Here is a 13518-nt window from a genome sequence, read left to right on the forward strand (position 1 = left end):
TATCAATTCGTATCATGTATGCATGCTTTATTTCATTTAATGTTACTTATTGTTGTATGTTTTTTGTTACTCGTTATAAATAAAGCATTTAAAAAGCATAGGGTACTTTGCCTAGATAGCATGATTGCTATCTACTGTAGTTCTCTGAGTGCTGGTTACAAAACATGTCAGTGTGATAGTTTTCTGTAGATCACTTCTGCCCTTTCATGTTAAAAATGTGTCTGTCTGTCATCAATTTACACTGAGCCCTCATTATCATTTCAGTTTTGATTGTGACATAGAGCAATTGTCACTAACATTTTATCAAAGCCTTTATTTAATTTTAAATATCTGAGTCCAATCCACCATACTATCTTCTTTATTCAAGACTTGTGGTCTCCCTTCTTTAAACGTTTTCCAGGGAGCAGGCATTTTCATATAATATGATGACCAAAAATGTAATATTAGTTTTGGTTGAGTGGGAGATTAGTCATTAGCTTCATTGATACCCTTGGATATATTGTGAACCAGACTTTATGAGAATGTATGAGTTTTAGTGGGGTGCAATCACACATTATTTGTAATAATACACCTATTGAAATCCAATATCAACATACACTGTCCTTGACAATATGCGACAACAATATTTCAGAAAGGGGCATCTGAAAGGAAGCTGATGGAGGAGTTTTTTCATACACATTATGCATTTCTATAGATCTCAAAGTCATCAGGTCAACAATGTGCCTGTGTTTTCGAAACGCCAAGCGAGACTATACATTTCGTGGGTCCAGGATTGAGTGGTGAATGGAGAGGCCTTTTCAAAGAAAAACAAAAAGGAGAAAAAAACTAGAAACAATTTAATTGCGCGAGGTGATAAGCCGGTAGCTTGCTATTGTAATTCACTGCATACTGCTGAGTGTCCTTGAATCTGTGTTCCCCAGAGGACGTGTCCTTCCTCTCGTGCTTTCTGTAAGGCCACGGTGTTGGCACAGTGTTCTTACACTGACAACAGGCAGGAGATACAAGAATCGAAAACAAAAAACTAGTTTGTTTCCATAGTGCACAGCCAGGCTCCTTGCATTTTAAGTCCTGTGAATGTCTTCATTATATAAATGAGATGGAGGATTAAACTGAGTTTAGACATTGGTCTGAAGCACATACTGTATTACTGGGTTTCAGGAGTTTTATACAAATCCTTCTAAGTGTTGTTAGTCACTGTGATATTTACAGTTCTCCATTCAAGTTCTATCTACCAGAATAGTAATTTGGTATTATTAACAAAATTGAAGGTTTTTATAAAAATACTTCGCATTCAAATGAGGGCATGAATTTGCTATGACCAGAAATATGTGCAGAAAGTGCACATTCCACAAACAGAGAATAAACTAGAGGACAAACCTATAGAATTTGCTTGCTATACATCTGACACCCAGGCCAAAACATTTGTCCTAATACAGTAGCTTGTTCATTTTCACTGCATGAGTTACTGTATAAGGGTGCTGTGGTTTATTTTGGATGGGAGGACATCATATCGGCTTCTTCTGTATCCACCCTTTCCAGAGATTGTGCTGATTTTGGAACCATCTTTAAAAGGTGCAGTACAAATGAGATTTAGAAAATGTGAGGCAGAGAGAAATAAGCAGGAGGATTGCGTGGTGTCTTTCAGAACCAGTTCAAACAGAAACAAAGTTAAAACAATCATCTATTTTTTTTTACTTAAACCTCCTTCTGGATGGAGAACGATTAAACATGTTAGTAATGTTCTGTTACTAATGTTAGTAATGTTTTTCTCCATGAAATCCTGGAAGACAGGCAGAGTACCGATGCGTACACCCGACTGTTACACAAGATGATTATGAAGGGAAATGTTTCATTCGGAGTGAGAAGTTGCATGATCACTTATAGAACCCCATTTGTAGCTGTAAAGTAAAATATAAATTATTTTTCAGCATTAAAAGACAGCTTTACTTCCATTTTTATCATTGTATTTTGAAGCAGGACATATAATTATTTAATTGCCCGAAAGCAGGTTAAGCAAATTTAGGAAGAAATGTTAATGCCTTCACTTTTTATCAAGGCATTTTGTATGTTTTTAAAATGATCGTATCGCTACTCTAATAGGTTTAAATTGGGTATAAGATCGCACCAATTAAGAAAAAATGATAACGATGCCAATTTGCTTCGTACAAAAGGATTAGTGAATCTGGACCCTAATTTGCCTATAAATTGCTAATAGTGTAAGCATTTGTTAAGTGAGCACAAGTACGAAAAACTACCGAAATTTTCTTCAAAAAATAAGAATCCAAAATTTCGCAAGAACGTTAGGAAATAAAAGGTTAAAAATCAACCTTTCACCGGTACGAGTAAAACTACTGTACTGTACATTTTGACTCACGGCACAAACGCTGTCTGTCGCACAGCAAACGCATTTTGCGTCAGTGGGATAATTTGATTTACGGCAGCGTGGTACTTTTTAAAATTTCTTAGAGCATCGATGATTCAGTTTGCCGGTGGGATTTAAAACTTGTTTATTTAGAAGAACGTTGACTTATTCGTTGTTTTTTTTAGTATTCACCATGGATGTAGGTGAACTTTTGAGTTATCAGGTAAATATATAATATATAACTTGTTTACGCGTGTTCGGAAATGAACTTACAGCGCTAGGCCGTGGTTTGTACGGGTCTCGGACCTGAGTAGAACCGTTTCTTGAGTGTAAATAAATACATTGTGGAAGAACAATTTGTGTGTATTTACGTATTTTGAGAAAAGTTCAATTTCCAGTGTGTTTAGGAAAAAAAATGCAGCGTCTTTGTTTTTAAATTAAGGTATTGGAATTCTGTGATTGCTATAGGTGGTGCTTAAACTAGTTCTGTTTTGTTTGCGTTTAAGTGCTTTGCTCCAGACACTGTCTAGCATATTTTCTCAATTAACTGTTTTTTTTCGTCTCTCTTCTCTTTAGCAAAGTAAAATATGTTGATGTGGCTGAACGCTAGCACAGAGAGAGTGTTACCTGATTTCTCTTTTACCGACACTGGGTGTACGGGGTCTTGACTCCGTCCCCGGTAGTTACTTCTGGTAGTATACATACATTATAAGAATTGTCAGAGATGATCAATTATAATCAGTCGAAGTCTTTGAAATCTCATTTCAGTTATTGAGGAGCCTTCAGGAGTGAGGGAGAGTAAAAGTGTAAGGATATAAAGTAAAGAAGAGTTGCCTTGTGCTTCAATGGTATGATTTGTCCACAACCATCGAACACCCAAGACCAAATAAAACAGGGTCTTCAGGACATAAATTGGACATACCTATTACTTTGACAATTAGGACAGATTTAAAATAATTATTATTAATAATAACGTGGTAAGAGAATATTTCAAAGATAAACAAAATCACTGAAGCATCCCCAACATGAATGACGTATCTGTTAAATGCGATTAATAACAGCTTGGAGATTATAAATAAAGAAATATTGTAAAATGCCATCTGCCTTGAAAAAGGGAACCTGAATGGCCAGCTTGAAAGGATGAGTTCATCCAAGCAAAAACAAAACCCCAACGCTTTTTCGGTCTGTTGTTAGTAGTAAAAGAAATGTTTAACATAACATCACTTTATAAGTCCTATACAATTTCTTGCATTAGGAATTCATCTTTTCACATACCCCAGCTTGCTCTCCATGAGATACAGACACAGACAGGAAGAGAGAAGCTTGGGGTCAGAAGCCCTGGAGTAATTTGGGTTAAGGGCCTTCCTCAGGAGGCCCAACATAGTAAGTAGGATTCCTCTGCCGGTTGTGGGATTTGAACCGGCAACCTTCCAGCTACAGGCGCAGATCCTTAGCCGCAGAGCCAAGGTCTGTCGGTCTAATGAAGGTTTTGCAGTTATGATCATTATCACAAAACACAATATACACATTCATAACATTATAATATAAATTGGAAGTATTAGAAATTGAAGTATTAGTAAAAAATCATAATGGAATGAATCCAGATCGTGTAAACCCAAAGGTTCTTAGAAATCAGTGATATAATTCACAAAGATGATCAGGTGATAATAGGAAGCGCTGTGTAAAATCAGATGAAGGCAGATGTCTCATCAGATCATCAAAAAAAGAATCAAATTCATTATTAGTCAGCATAGAGTGTTGTGTATACATAAGAAGAGTATATGACTTCATTCTACCATGAGAGGTGCAGAATTAGAAAAGCACCTCATAAATTTGTAAAATTATTGTGTCTAATCTTTTCACATAAGCACTTAACAAAAGGCAAACAGAATGCTTGACTACTTAGCAAGTCAAAAGCAGTTATGTAGAAACTCTGCAATGCATTAGTGAGGTCCCCATTGTTTTACTGCATATAGTCCTGTTCTCCACTTTAGGAAAGAGATCAGGAAGCATTAGAGAAGGTCGAATAAAGAGCCGAAAGACCCATTATAGTGCATAGATGTGTTATGAGGATACGCTAAATTCCAATAGTTATTTTAAGATTTATGTTGGAGACATATTTGGCTTTTAACCTATTTCCAGTTCTGCACCAAAAAAAAAAAAGCTTGTTTTGCATATCAGTGCAGGAATCAGTGCATTACAGGAACACATAATGGTGGCAGAGAGTCTGGGAACTTTCGATAAATGTGAAGTAGTAGATCACATTAATAGATATTGAACATACTTGTAAAACACGTGTAATGAAGAATAAATGAGAAAACAACCCCTCCCAGTGTCAGACAGACCAAATTTGATGGCTGCGACCTTAGCTGTATTTTAACAGTTTCATGGGTAGTGTGAAGAGTTGCTTTACAATTAGGATTTGAAATATAGGGTCTTCATGATGCATTTTAAATTGCCCCTTTTTTTTAACGTGAGTCAATTTCTGAAAGAGAAGAAGAGGAGACTTGATCACCTGAGGATGAGGATTACAAAAGTGATCATAACAAAATCGTGGGTTTCAGAAAAAGGCTAGCCAGGCGACTTTACCCCAGAGGAACCCCCGAGAGTCACAGATGGACAGCAGCTTTTCATGTGTCATGTCATGTCATTTGGGACATGTTTTCCTTTCATGCAAGAGACTGGAGGTGTTCACACAGTTACATCACCAGTGGCTGATGGCTGCTGTTCCTCCTGTAACTCCACTCCTATATATTACTTGTTACAGCAGTGGCACTGTCAGTGTAAACAGCAGCATGTCTCCCTTTCAGTGATTCAGCTTTCACAACATCATCCAGCGATTTCAGCATTTCCTCAGCAGTCTGTTCTGGTAACATCTGACAGTCTTGGAGGATTTTCTTTTTTACCCCCCAGTCAAATAGAAGCTAGTCATTTCACTGCATCACCACCATCCGTTGCCTCATCAGACTGAAGTGTAAACTGTTCACGTTTGTCTTTTAGTGAGCTGGCATTTTGCATCATTTGACAGCTCCTCAGTTTGCTTACCTACTGTCGTTAGAAAGTGCTATAGCCTCAGTTTACTTTGCTTACCATTACTTCACACATTTTCACAGCAGCTGGAAGAGTATTTTTCTCCAATGGTGTGGGATTTTTTTTTTAACTTTTAGCAGCCCAGAGAACTTGCTTTCATAGATGCTTTCGGAGCGTTTTCTGGAATTGTGGTCTTTGTTTTTTCTCGTTGACTACGTTCTGGATTGATGTCCTGTGCATGGGAAGACTCTATGCTCTGTGCTTATGCATTAGTTTGGGGATGTTTTAAAAACCTGTTCGTTTTGTATGCCATTGACTCACTTTCTGTAAAAAAATTCTTTAGTATTCCCCTGCCAAAATCTGAGTTCAGTGCTCGTTTCATGCCACAAAGCAGTGAGATTTTATTATGTTGATGGTTGGGGACTACGGACCATCTACACCACCATGTAAACAGAAATAGCAGCTTAGTCACTTTTGTTAGGCCACTCTGACAAGGTGGGATTCTTTATACTTTGGCCTCAAGGATGTTTGGCATCCACGGACTATTGTTTGAGATACACTGGTCTAGAGACAAATACTAAAAAGTAATCGAAATAGAAGGTAAGATGAAGAGAGTTACAGTCATCTTAGCATGTGCTGAAAAATATTAGTAAGATATGATACTTGATAAAGTGACACCAAACATGAATCTCATTGCTAAAGCCGAGGAATGAGTGGAAATTAGATTAGATTCAGAATATATAGTATGAATCTCTTTACAAAGAGCTGTGGCTGCTGGAATTTGCTGTTGTATTGTGTGCATGTTGCCTCATTAGAATTTGTCAATAAAATACTTGATAAGGCTTTGGGATCATTTGGGCTATAGATAGACTGAACAAAAAGAAAGATTAGGTGTTCTGTGTAATCTCTATATGCGTTCACCAAAATATTGTAACTGATTGTTGCACAATAGTGGTTTTCTTTCTGTAGACTTTCTTTCAGGTTCCTAATTGCTAATGGACTGTTTTATCAAGTTAGCATTGATAGTTCTAAACTATACTTGTTTAAGGCCTTAAAATAAAAGATCTTGGAAGCTTATGAACAGGGGTCAAAGGATCGATTAGCTATAGATCGGAATCGGCCGACTTCCATTCTAAATACGTGATCGGCGTGTGCCTTGGAATGAAAACATATCATCCGTCTGGCAGTTTTTAAAATAATCTGATCCAGATCAAGCCAATATGTTTGTAAAACTAACGTTTCTAGGGGCAGGAGCAACACAAAGAATTTTAATACAACTAACCTGATACAACACTTGAGAGCACATCACCTGCCCAAGTACAGTGAGTATCAGAAACTAGCAGAACTAGCAAAGACGGATAAAGCTACACCGACGTTAAGACAACCGTCAGTGCAGGCGACACTTGAGAGATCCCAAAAGTACAACAGCAATAGCCCGAAAGCAAAAGGAATCACGACCAAAATAATGGAATTTATTGCGCTAGATAACCAACCATTTTCGGTTATTGAAGATGTAGGATTCTACTGCTTGATATCCCACTTCATGTGGGTGGTTGCAACAATCGTTGTCTTACTTGTTAGTAAAACAATGTTAGTTTCTACCATCTTTTGTGTCTTTGGCTGGATAGTAACACACCAACCACCTGACAGAAAAGTGACGATCGGTATGGGCCTCACAAACGCTCATCGATCCATCTCTACTTATGAAAAACGTGGGGGACATAAGGGAAGGGGACAGCTACAATGGCATTTTCTATAATAAAGTCCTCAAACACAAAGAGTCAATAAAGTGACATTTCTTAAATATGCAAATTAAGTATGAACTAAGAATGGCTGCAGTGTCTATAGATGTGCAGTATTTACTTTTTTCCGTCTGTTTTAAATTTTTATTCTTTACTGGAACATATTGTTCTAAAAGTCCATTTTCAAATGTAACCGTGTTATTAATGGTTCCTAAATAATGTCGGCAGTCATGAGTGTGCTATCTTGGGCCTCCAGGCTTTGTCTGAGCTGCAATACCATTTGGAAATGAAACCTTGATTGCACTGTTTGCAGACATATTAAAATGAAAATTGAATGTAAAATTGCTTTCTAATGAGTTGGCTGCTTGCTTCCTAACTTTGTGACTTAAGCTTGCTTCCTATTTTGCTTGTGCTTTCTCTTTTTGTGATAAGAGTTTGGCATTTGCTTAGTGTTGTGCAAGGCATTCATTGGGCATCGTTGCGTTCTGATAGACAACAGTGCGATGGCCGGCAGCACAGCGTGCCCTTCTCAACTGTCTTTGTGCTGATTTCCTCTGTATTCCCAGCTGCATGCAATGTAGAAAAGTGCTTGAAATTCAACACTCTGTGTGTGAGAGGGCTTTAAAAATTTGTATTTACAAATTAATCTTTGTGCCAAATCAAACAGTAAATGGTTACCAGATCACTGAATTTACTGTCAGAATTTCCAATTATCCAGTGGAGGTCGTGTATAATCTCTGGTAGTTAAACCTAAGATGCAGAAAAAAAGCTAAAGTCAGGCTTTTTTTTGGACATTTGAAGTAGTTATTGCATTTAATCCATCCATTCATGTTTCAACTGCTTTTTCCAGTTCAGGGTCATGAGGGAGCAGGAGCCTATCCTGACAAGCAGTGGGTGTAACCCAGGGCACACCCTGGAAGGGGCACCAGTCACACACTCACACCAGGGCCAGTTTTCTCAGAAGGCAATTTACTTACCTGCATGTCTATAGGCTGTGGGAGGAAACCAGAGCTCCCAGAGAAAACCCACACAAGCACTGGGAGAACATACAGACTCCACACAGATATCCATGCAGATTGCACCCCAGCTCCAGAATTGTCCCAGGGCCCAGAGGCAGCAAATACTTACCACTGCAGAGTGCCACCTTATGGCATTTCTTCTTTTCTTCTTCTTCGAATTTTCCCACTTATGTGAGGTCTGCTTGTTTGCACCAATTTTTCCACTTGGTACGGTCTGCGGCGTCTCGGCAGGTGACTTTTGCGAGGCGCATGTCGTCTTTCAGCCGATCCAGCCAGCGCGCAAATGGTAAACGGGGCCGGCGGCCTTCCACATTCAATTCAAGGGCGGTCTTTGCCATTGATGTGTCATTGCTACAGAGCACGTGTCCATACCATCGCAGGCGTGATTCCCTCATTTTCTCAGTGATTGGGGCAACTCTGAGTGTTTTTCGCACCTCTTCATTCATGACATGGTCTAGTCTTGTCAAGCCGAGGGTCCATCGCAGCATCTTCATTTCCATGGTATGGAGTGCCTGTTCATGTTTCTTTGTCGTTGGCCAGCATTCAGTTCCGTATAGGGCCACTGGTCCGACCACTGAGCGGTAGACTTTGGATTTTAGGCGCAAAGGGATCTTCTTGTCGCACAGTACTCCAGTGACCGCCATTTCATCCAAGCAGCGCTGACTCGCATCTTGGCGTCTTGGAGGGTAGTGCAGTCGGAGTTGACACATGAGCCTAGGTACTTGAACTGGGTCGTTCAGTTGAACCCCACCAGCTGTGATTGTGCCATCGGTTTGATCACCGCATTCCAGGTACTCCGTCTTCTTGATGTTCAGTTTCAGTTATAATTTCAATTTACATTCGCATTGCTATTAACTTGAAGCAAAACTAGCCGGTGAAGCAAATTTTCATGATAAGCTACAGAATAATTCTAGTATATTAAATAGTAACTACTAAAGTGCCTTGCAAAATTATTCACCCCCTGCAGTTTCTATGTTTTGTTGCTGTTTGAACGTGCAATCTTACCAATTTCAAACAGGACTTTATGTTTACACCAAACAAATCTACTCCAAACACATTGTCAAATACTGGCAACTAGTATGCAAATAGTTTTTTAAAGAAACTTAACTATTCTCATTTGCTTAAGCATTCAGTCACTTTTCTACACTATAAATCAGTTTAAGTGCAAAAGAATAGTTTAAACAGTCACAATGCTATTGTAATCAAATGTGTCATCAAAGTGATTCTACTTCAGAGTAAATGCACCTGTCTCATTCTGTTTCCCCAGATAGATATTTAATTTCAAGCCACAACCCATATACAAATATGACAAATCAACATTGAACACCAAGTCAGGGATTAAGTATTAGAGAGGCTCAGATCAGCAGAAGGTTACATGTCCCTTTGAATATAGTAAAGTCCATTGACAACCTAGAAAAGGCCACCCTTTCACAGCTGGAAGCAGCTGGGTAAGCAGGAGACAGGTTAGAGATGCCACTGTGAAGCCAACAGTAACTTTGACAGATTAGGAATGTTATATGTCACAGATCAAAATTACTGTTGATTCAACAATATCCTGGTCCCTACAGATCAGATTTAGTACCTGGATGGGAGATCTCCTGGAAAAGCTAAAACTGATGCTGGAAGAGGTGTTAGTGGGACCAGTAGGGGGTGCTCACCCTGTGGTCTGTATGGGTACTAATGACCCAGTAGAGTGACAGGGACACTATACTGTAAAAAGGCGCTGTCCTTCAGATGAGACATAAAACCGAGGTCCTGACTCTCTGTGTCATTAAAAATCCCAGGGCATTTCTTGAAAAGAGTAGTTGTGTTACCCTGGCATCCTGGACAAATTTCCCATTGGCCTTTACCAATCATGGCCTCTTAATAATCCCCATCTACGCAATGGCTTTATCACTCTGTTTTCCTTCCCACTGAGACCTGGTGTGTGGTGAGTGTTCTGGCACACTATGGCTGCCTTCACATCATCCAGGTGGGGCTGCACATTGGTGGTGGTGGAGGGGAGTCCCCATTACCTGTACAGCGCTTTGAGTGGCGTGTCTAGAAAAGTGCTATATAAGTGTAAGGCATTAATTATTATTACAGAAAGCTGGCCTATATGGGTGAGAGGTAAAAAAGACATTTTACTGAAAAGAGCTAGTCTTAAATGTCATGTGAGATATACTACTGCAAACAAACTCAACATAGCACATAAGCCAGTCAGCTCTATTCCAGCTTTCAAGCATTGTGTTTGGAGCAGTTTCTAATTAGCAGGGACTAATGAGAAGCTTCCTGGGCTGAGGAAAAAATGGATGAATCAAAGTACAGGTGAATTCTAGATGAAAACCTGCTTCAGTTATCCAAGAACCTGAAACCTGGTCAAAAATTCACATTTCAGTGGACAGTGACAGGAATCACAAATCCACAGTGAAGTGGTCTGATAAGAAGAGGGTGAATGTCTTGGAGTAGCCCAGTTGAAAAAACAAATCTAATACAAATTCCTGACTTGAACCTGACTGTAATTTTACAGTAAGTCTTGACAACTATCCCCAATGAGCTTATCAGAACAAGAGCAATTTTGCCAGGGAGAATGGAAAAAAATGACACCGTCCCACTGTGCAAAGCTGGTAGAGACTTGTCCAAAAACACTGACAGCAGTAATTTCTGTCAGCGGTGTTTCTACCAAGCAGTGACCTATAGGACTGCATGCATATGTCGTTGGTAAATGTCACTTTGTTCTTTGTATGTTTTGCCAACAGTCAGCCTCCTTCACACATAATAGTTCAGTTCCTCAGACTGAATCTTGGTAACAAATTAATTGGTGTCACAAAATTTGATAAATTCTGATTTAAGCACAAAATTGTGAACTTTGTGAAAGTACTGGACAGTCTCACCACAAATTGTGATGTGATGCGGCCTTTCCTGCTAGCTAGCCACTGTAATAACTAATGTAATGAGATGCAGAGCGAATCAAGTACAGGTTGTGCACCAGATATTTACCACAGAAAGTTTCCAATGTGATCTGTGTGCAGAGTTAGTAGTATTTGTTGGCAAAACAAAGTCAAAGTCAATGTTTCTGTTTAGTTAGTTGCTTACACTTATATAGCGCTTTTCTAGACTCCACTCAAAGAGCTTTACAGGTAATGGGGACTCCCCTCCACCACCACCAATGTGCAGCCCCACCTGGATGTAATAAGGTTAGTTCACCTCACCGACAGTTTTGTTGCCTTATTCTGAATTGCAGAATATGGCGCTGTTCATATCTAAAAAACTTTGTCTATTTGTGATGTGAATTGGAGGTTTACAGGTTACTTTTGTTGTGGTTTAAAATGCAACTCACCAAGTTCGTTTGAAAAAAATGCGTGGCTTGTAATTTATCAAAATGTGATTTTGGTGGGGGGGTGAGTGTTTGAACAGTATAATATCTGTGCAGTTTTGTAATGCTGTATAGAACCCACACTGAAGAGTAAGCTACTTTGTGAGAGTGCAGATCCCCCTGTTCATCTCGGGGGGTGGTAACGAGCTCTGGCTCTGGTTCCCTAGCCGGACAAGGGCGCCAAGCGGCTGCGAGACGATGACCCAGAGGAGGAGCACAGGGGGCGCCAGAGGCTGCAGGTGGGCAGAGATGCCGGCCGATTCCCAGAGGCAGATGACCCGAAAAGTGAGGACCTGGTTCACGACAAGAAGAAGCTCCAGGAGCTCATGGAGAATGAGGATCAGGAGGATCAGGAGGTGGGTAATAGAAATAAGTTCTGTGATGAAATACCAGAGAAGCACAGCTCAGGGCTCAGGATACGTTAACGGATGATGTTGTCAAATTTCGTTACCTTGTAGCATTGTGAGGATGGATGTGAAACGTCGCTGTTTTTTGGAGAGCGGCAATTCGTTTTTGATAAGGTGTCATTTTGTCTAATTCCTTATGAATTAAAGGAGTTTTGCTGTCATCATTAATATCATATTTGTGATTTTACAAGTATTAACAAGAGTACAGATTGTGGTTGGAGAGGAGGGTCTGTTTTTGTTCTTTTTCTGAAAAACAAATACTAATTACATTATTTTGCTCACAAAAGAATACACCAGGCAGCTCAGAGACCTAACCACTGATTTCACATTATCACAGCTGGTTTAGCTTTGATTTGAGAGTCTTGGTAAGCGTTATACTTAATGGGTTTTTTTTCACTTTTATGCGGAGCAGTTATTATTGAAGCACTTCATCACATAAGCGTTCTTCATTGTTTGGGATTTTGTGCAGCTGATATTGGGAGCAGCACCAACAACACATTATTAAATCAGTTGCTTTTCTTTTAATTGCGGCAGTACGCTGTCCATTCAGTGCAGGGCATGATCAGGCAGTATAAAAACTACTCAAAGCACATGCTGGTAAATTTCCTGTCTATTGTTGTTTTTGATTGATTTGTTTTGGCAAGGCCACTGTATAATGTTCATTCAGAAAGGTTTTTGTGTTATAATAAAGTGCCTGTAATTGCAAATACACTAAAACAATTGTCCCTTTTACATGTTAAAAGGCCGAACCTCTCGATGAGAGCTCAGTGAAGAAGATGATCCTGACGTTTGAAAAAAGATCTTATAAAAATCAAGAGCTACGGATTAAGTTCCCTGACAGTCCTGAAAAGTAAGTGAAAGAGGCATCTGATATGAGTTTTCTCCCTCCTCTCCTTTTTTAATAACCTGTAGGAAATTTGTGTTTAATGTGTAATTGTTGGTAGTCATAAAATTGTAATCCTTTTTTTAGAGAATGTATCAGTAAATAAGTAACCATTTAGAAATTTGATTTACAGCAGAAAAATAAGTCTCACAACCACATGATTGTCGCATCTGAATTATTAGCCTGATTTGTCTTCCGTTATCTGTGTGCAGTACTAATTCCCCATGATTTAAATTGTATTAGAACACCTTTACATGAAAAAACAGTGAGTACTGCAATTGATCTTTGTGAATAAAACAACAGCATTTCTACAAGGCTGTAAAATTTTGATTTGCAGAGGCATTTAGCAATTGTGCAGTCTGAGGTTTTGTGAGTTTATAATTGGTTAAAACCAAAGACCCATGGTAAACAAAATCTTCAAGGAATTCAAGTTTCTTTCTTCGTACTTCACTGTACATTTGCTTGTTGGTAGAAAGAGTGGGTGTAAAAGTTTTATTTTTGGAAGTGCTAGGATATTTGCTCAAAAGCTCTCTCAAGCTACTAGTTGATTGCACCTGGTCTTATTAGGACCTTATAAAAACTGCAATACAATATAACATTGCAGAATAGGTGGATCCTGCAATATTAGACTTCTACAACAGTTTGTTGCTCTGTACATTACAATGACAATGTCTTGTTTATTTCACGGCTATCATGTGCTGAGATTTGCAGTGTAGCTTG

At 39.1% G+C, this 13518-nt stretch overlaps 1 protein-coding gene across 1 annotated transcript in view; it reads left to right on the forward strand.

Moving 5' to 3' along the window:
• The first annotated feature begins 2406 nt into the window (after positions 1-2406).
• ctnnbl1 (catenin, beta like 1) overlaps positions 2407-13518 on the forward strand; it is a 65952-nt gene continuing 54840 nt past the window's right edge. The window contains exons 1-3 of the mRNA XM_088608415.1: positions 2407-2585; positions 11676-11864; positions 12659-12765. Coding sequence (XP_088464541.1) covers positions 2556-2585; positions 11676-11864; positions 12659-12765 — 326 coding nt within the window. The 5' untranslated portion in view covers positions 2407-2555. The remainder of the gene's footprint in view (positions 2586-11675; positions 11865-12658; positions 12766-13518) is intronic.

The sequence above is a fragment of the Lepisosteus platostomus genome, chromosome 15, assembly GCF_059453375.1.
Source record: "Lepisosteus platostomus isolate fLepPlt1 chromosome 15, fLepPlt1.hap1, whole genome shotgun sequence".
In the NCBI taxonomy this organism is placed as follows: domain Eukaryota; kingdom Metazoa; phylum Chordata; class Actinopteri; order Semionotiformes; family Lepisosteidae; genus Lepisosteus; species Lepisosteus platostomus.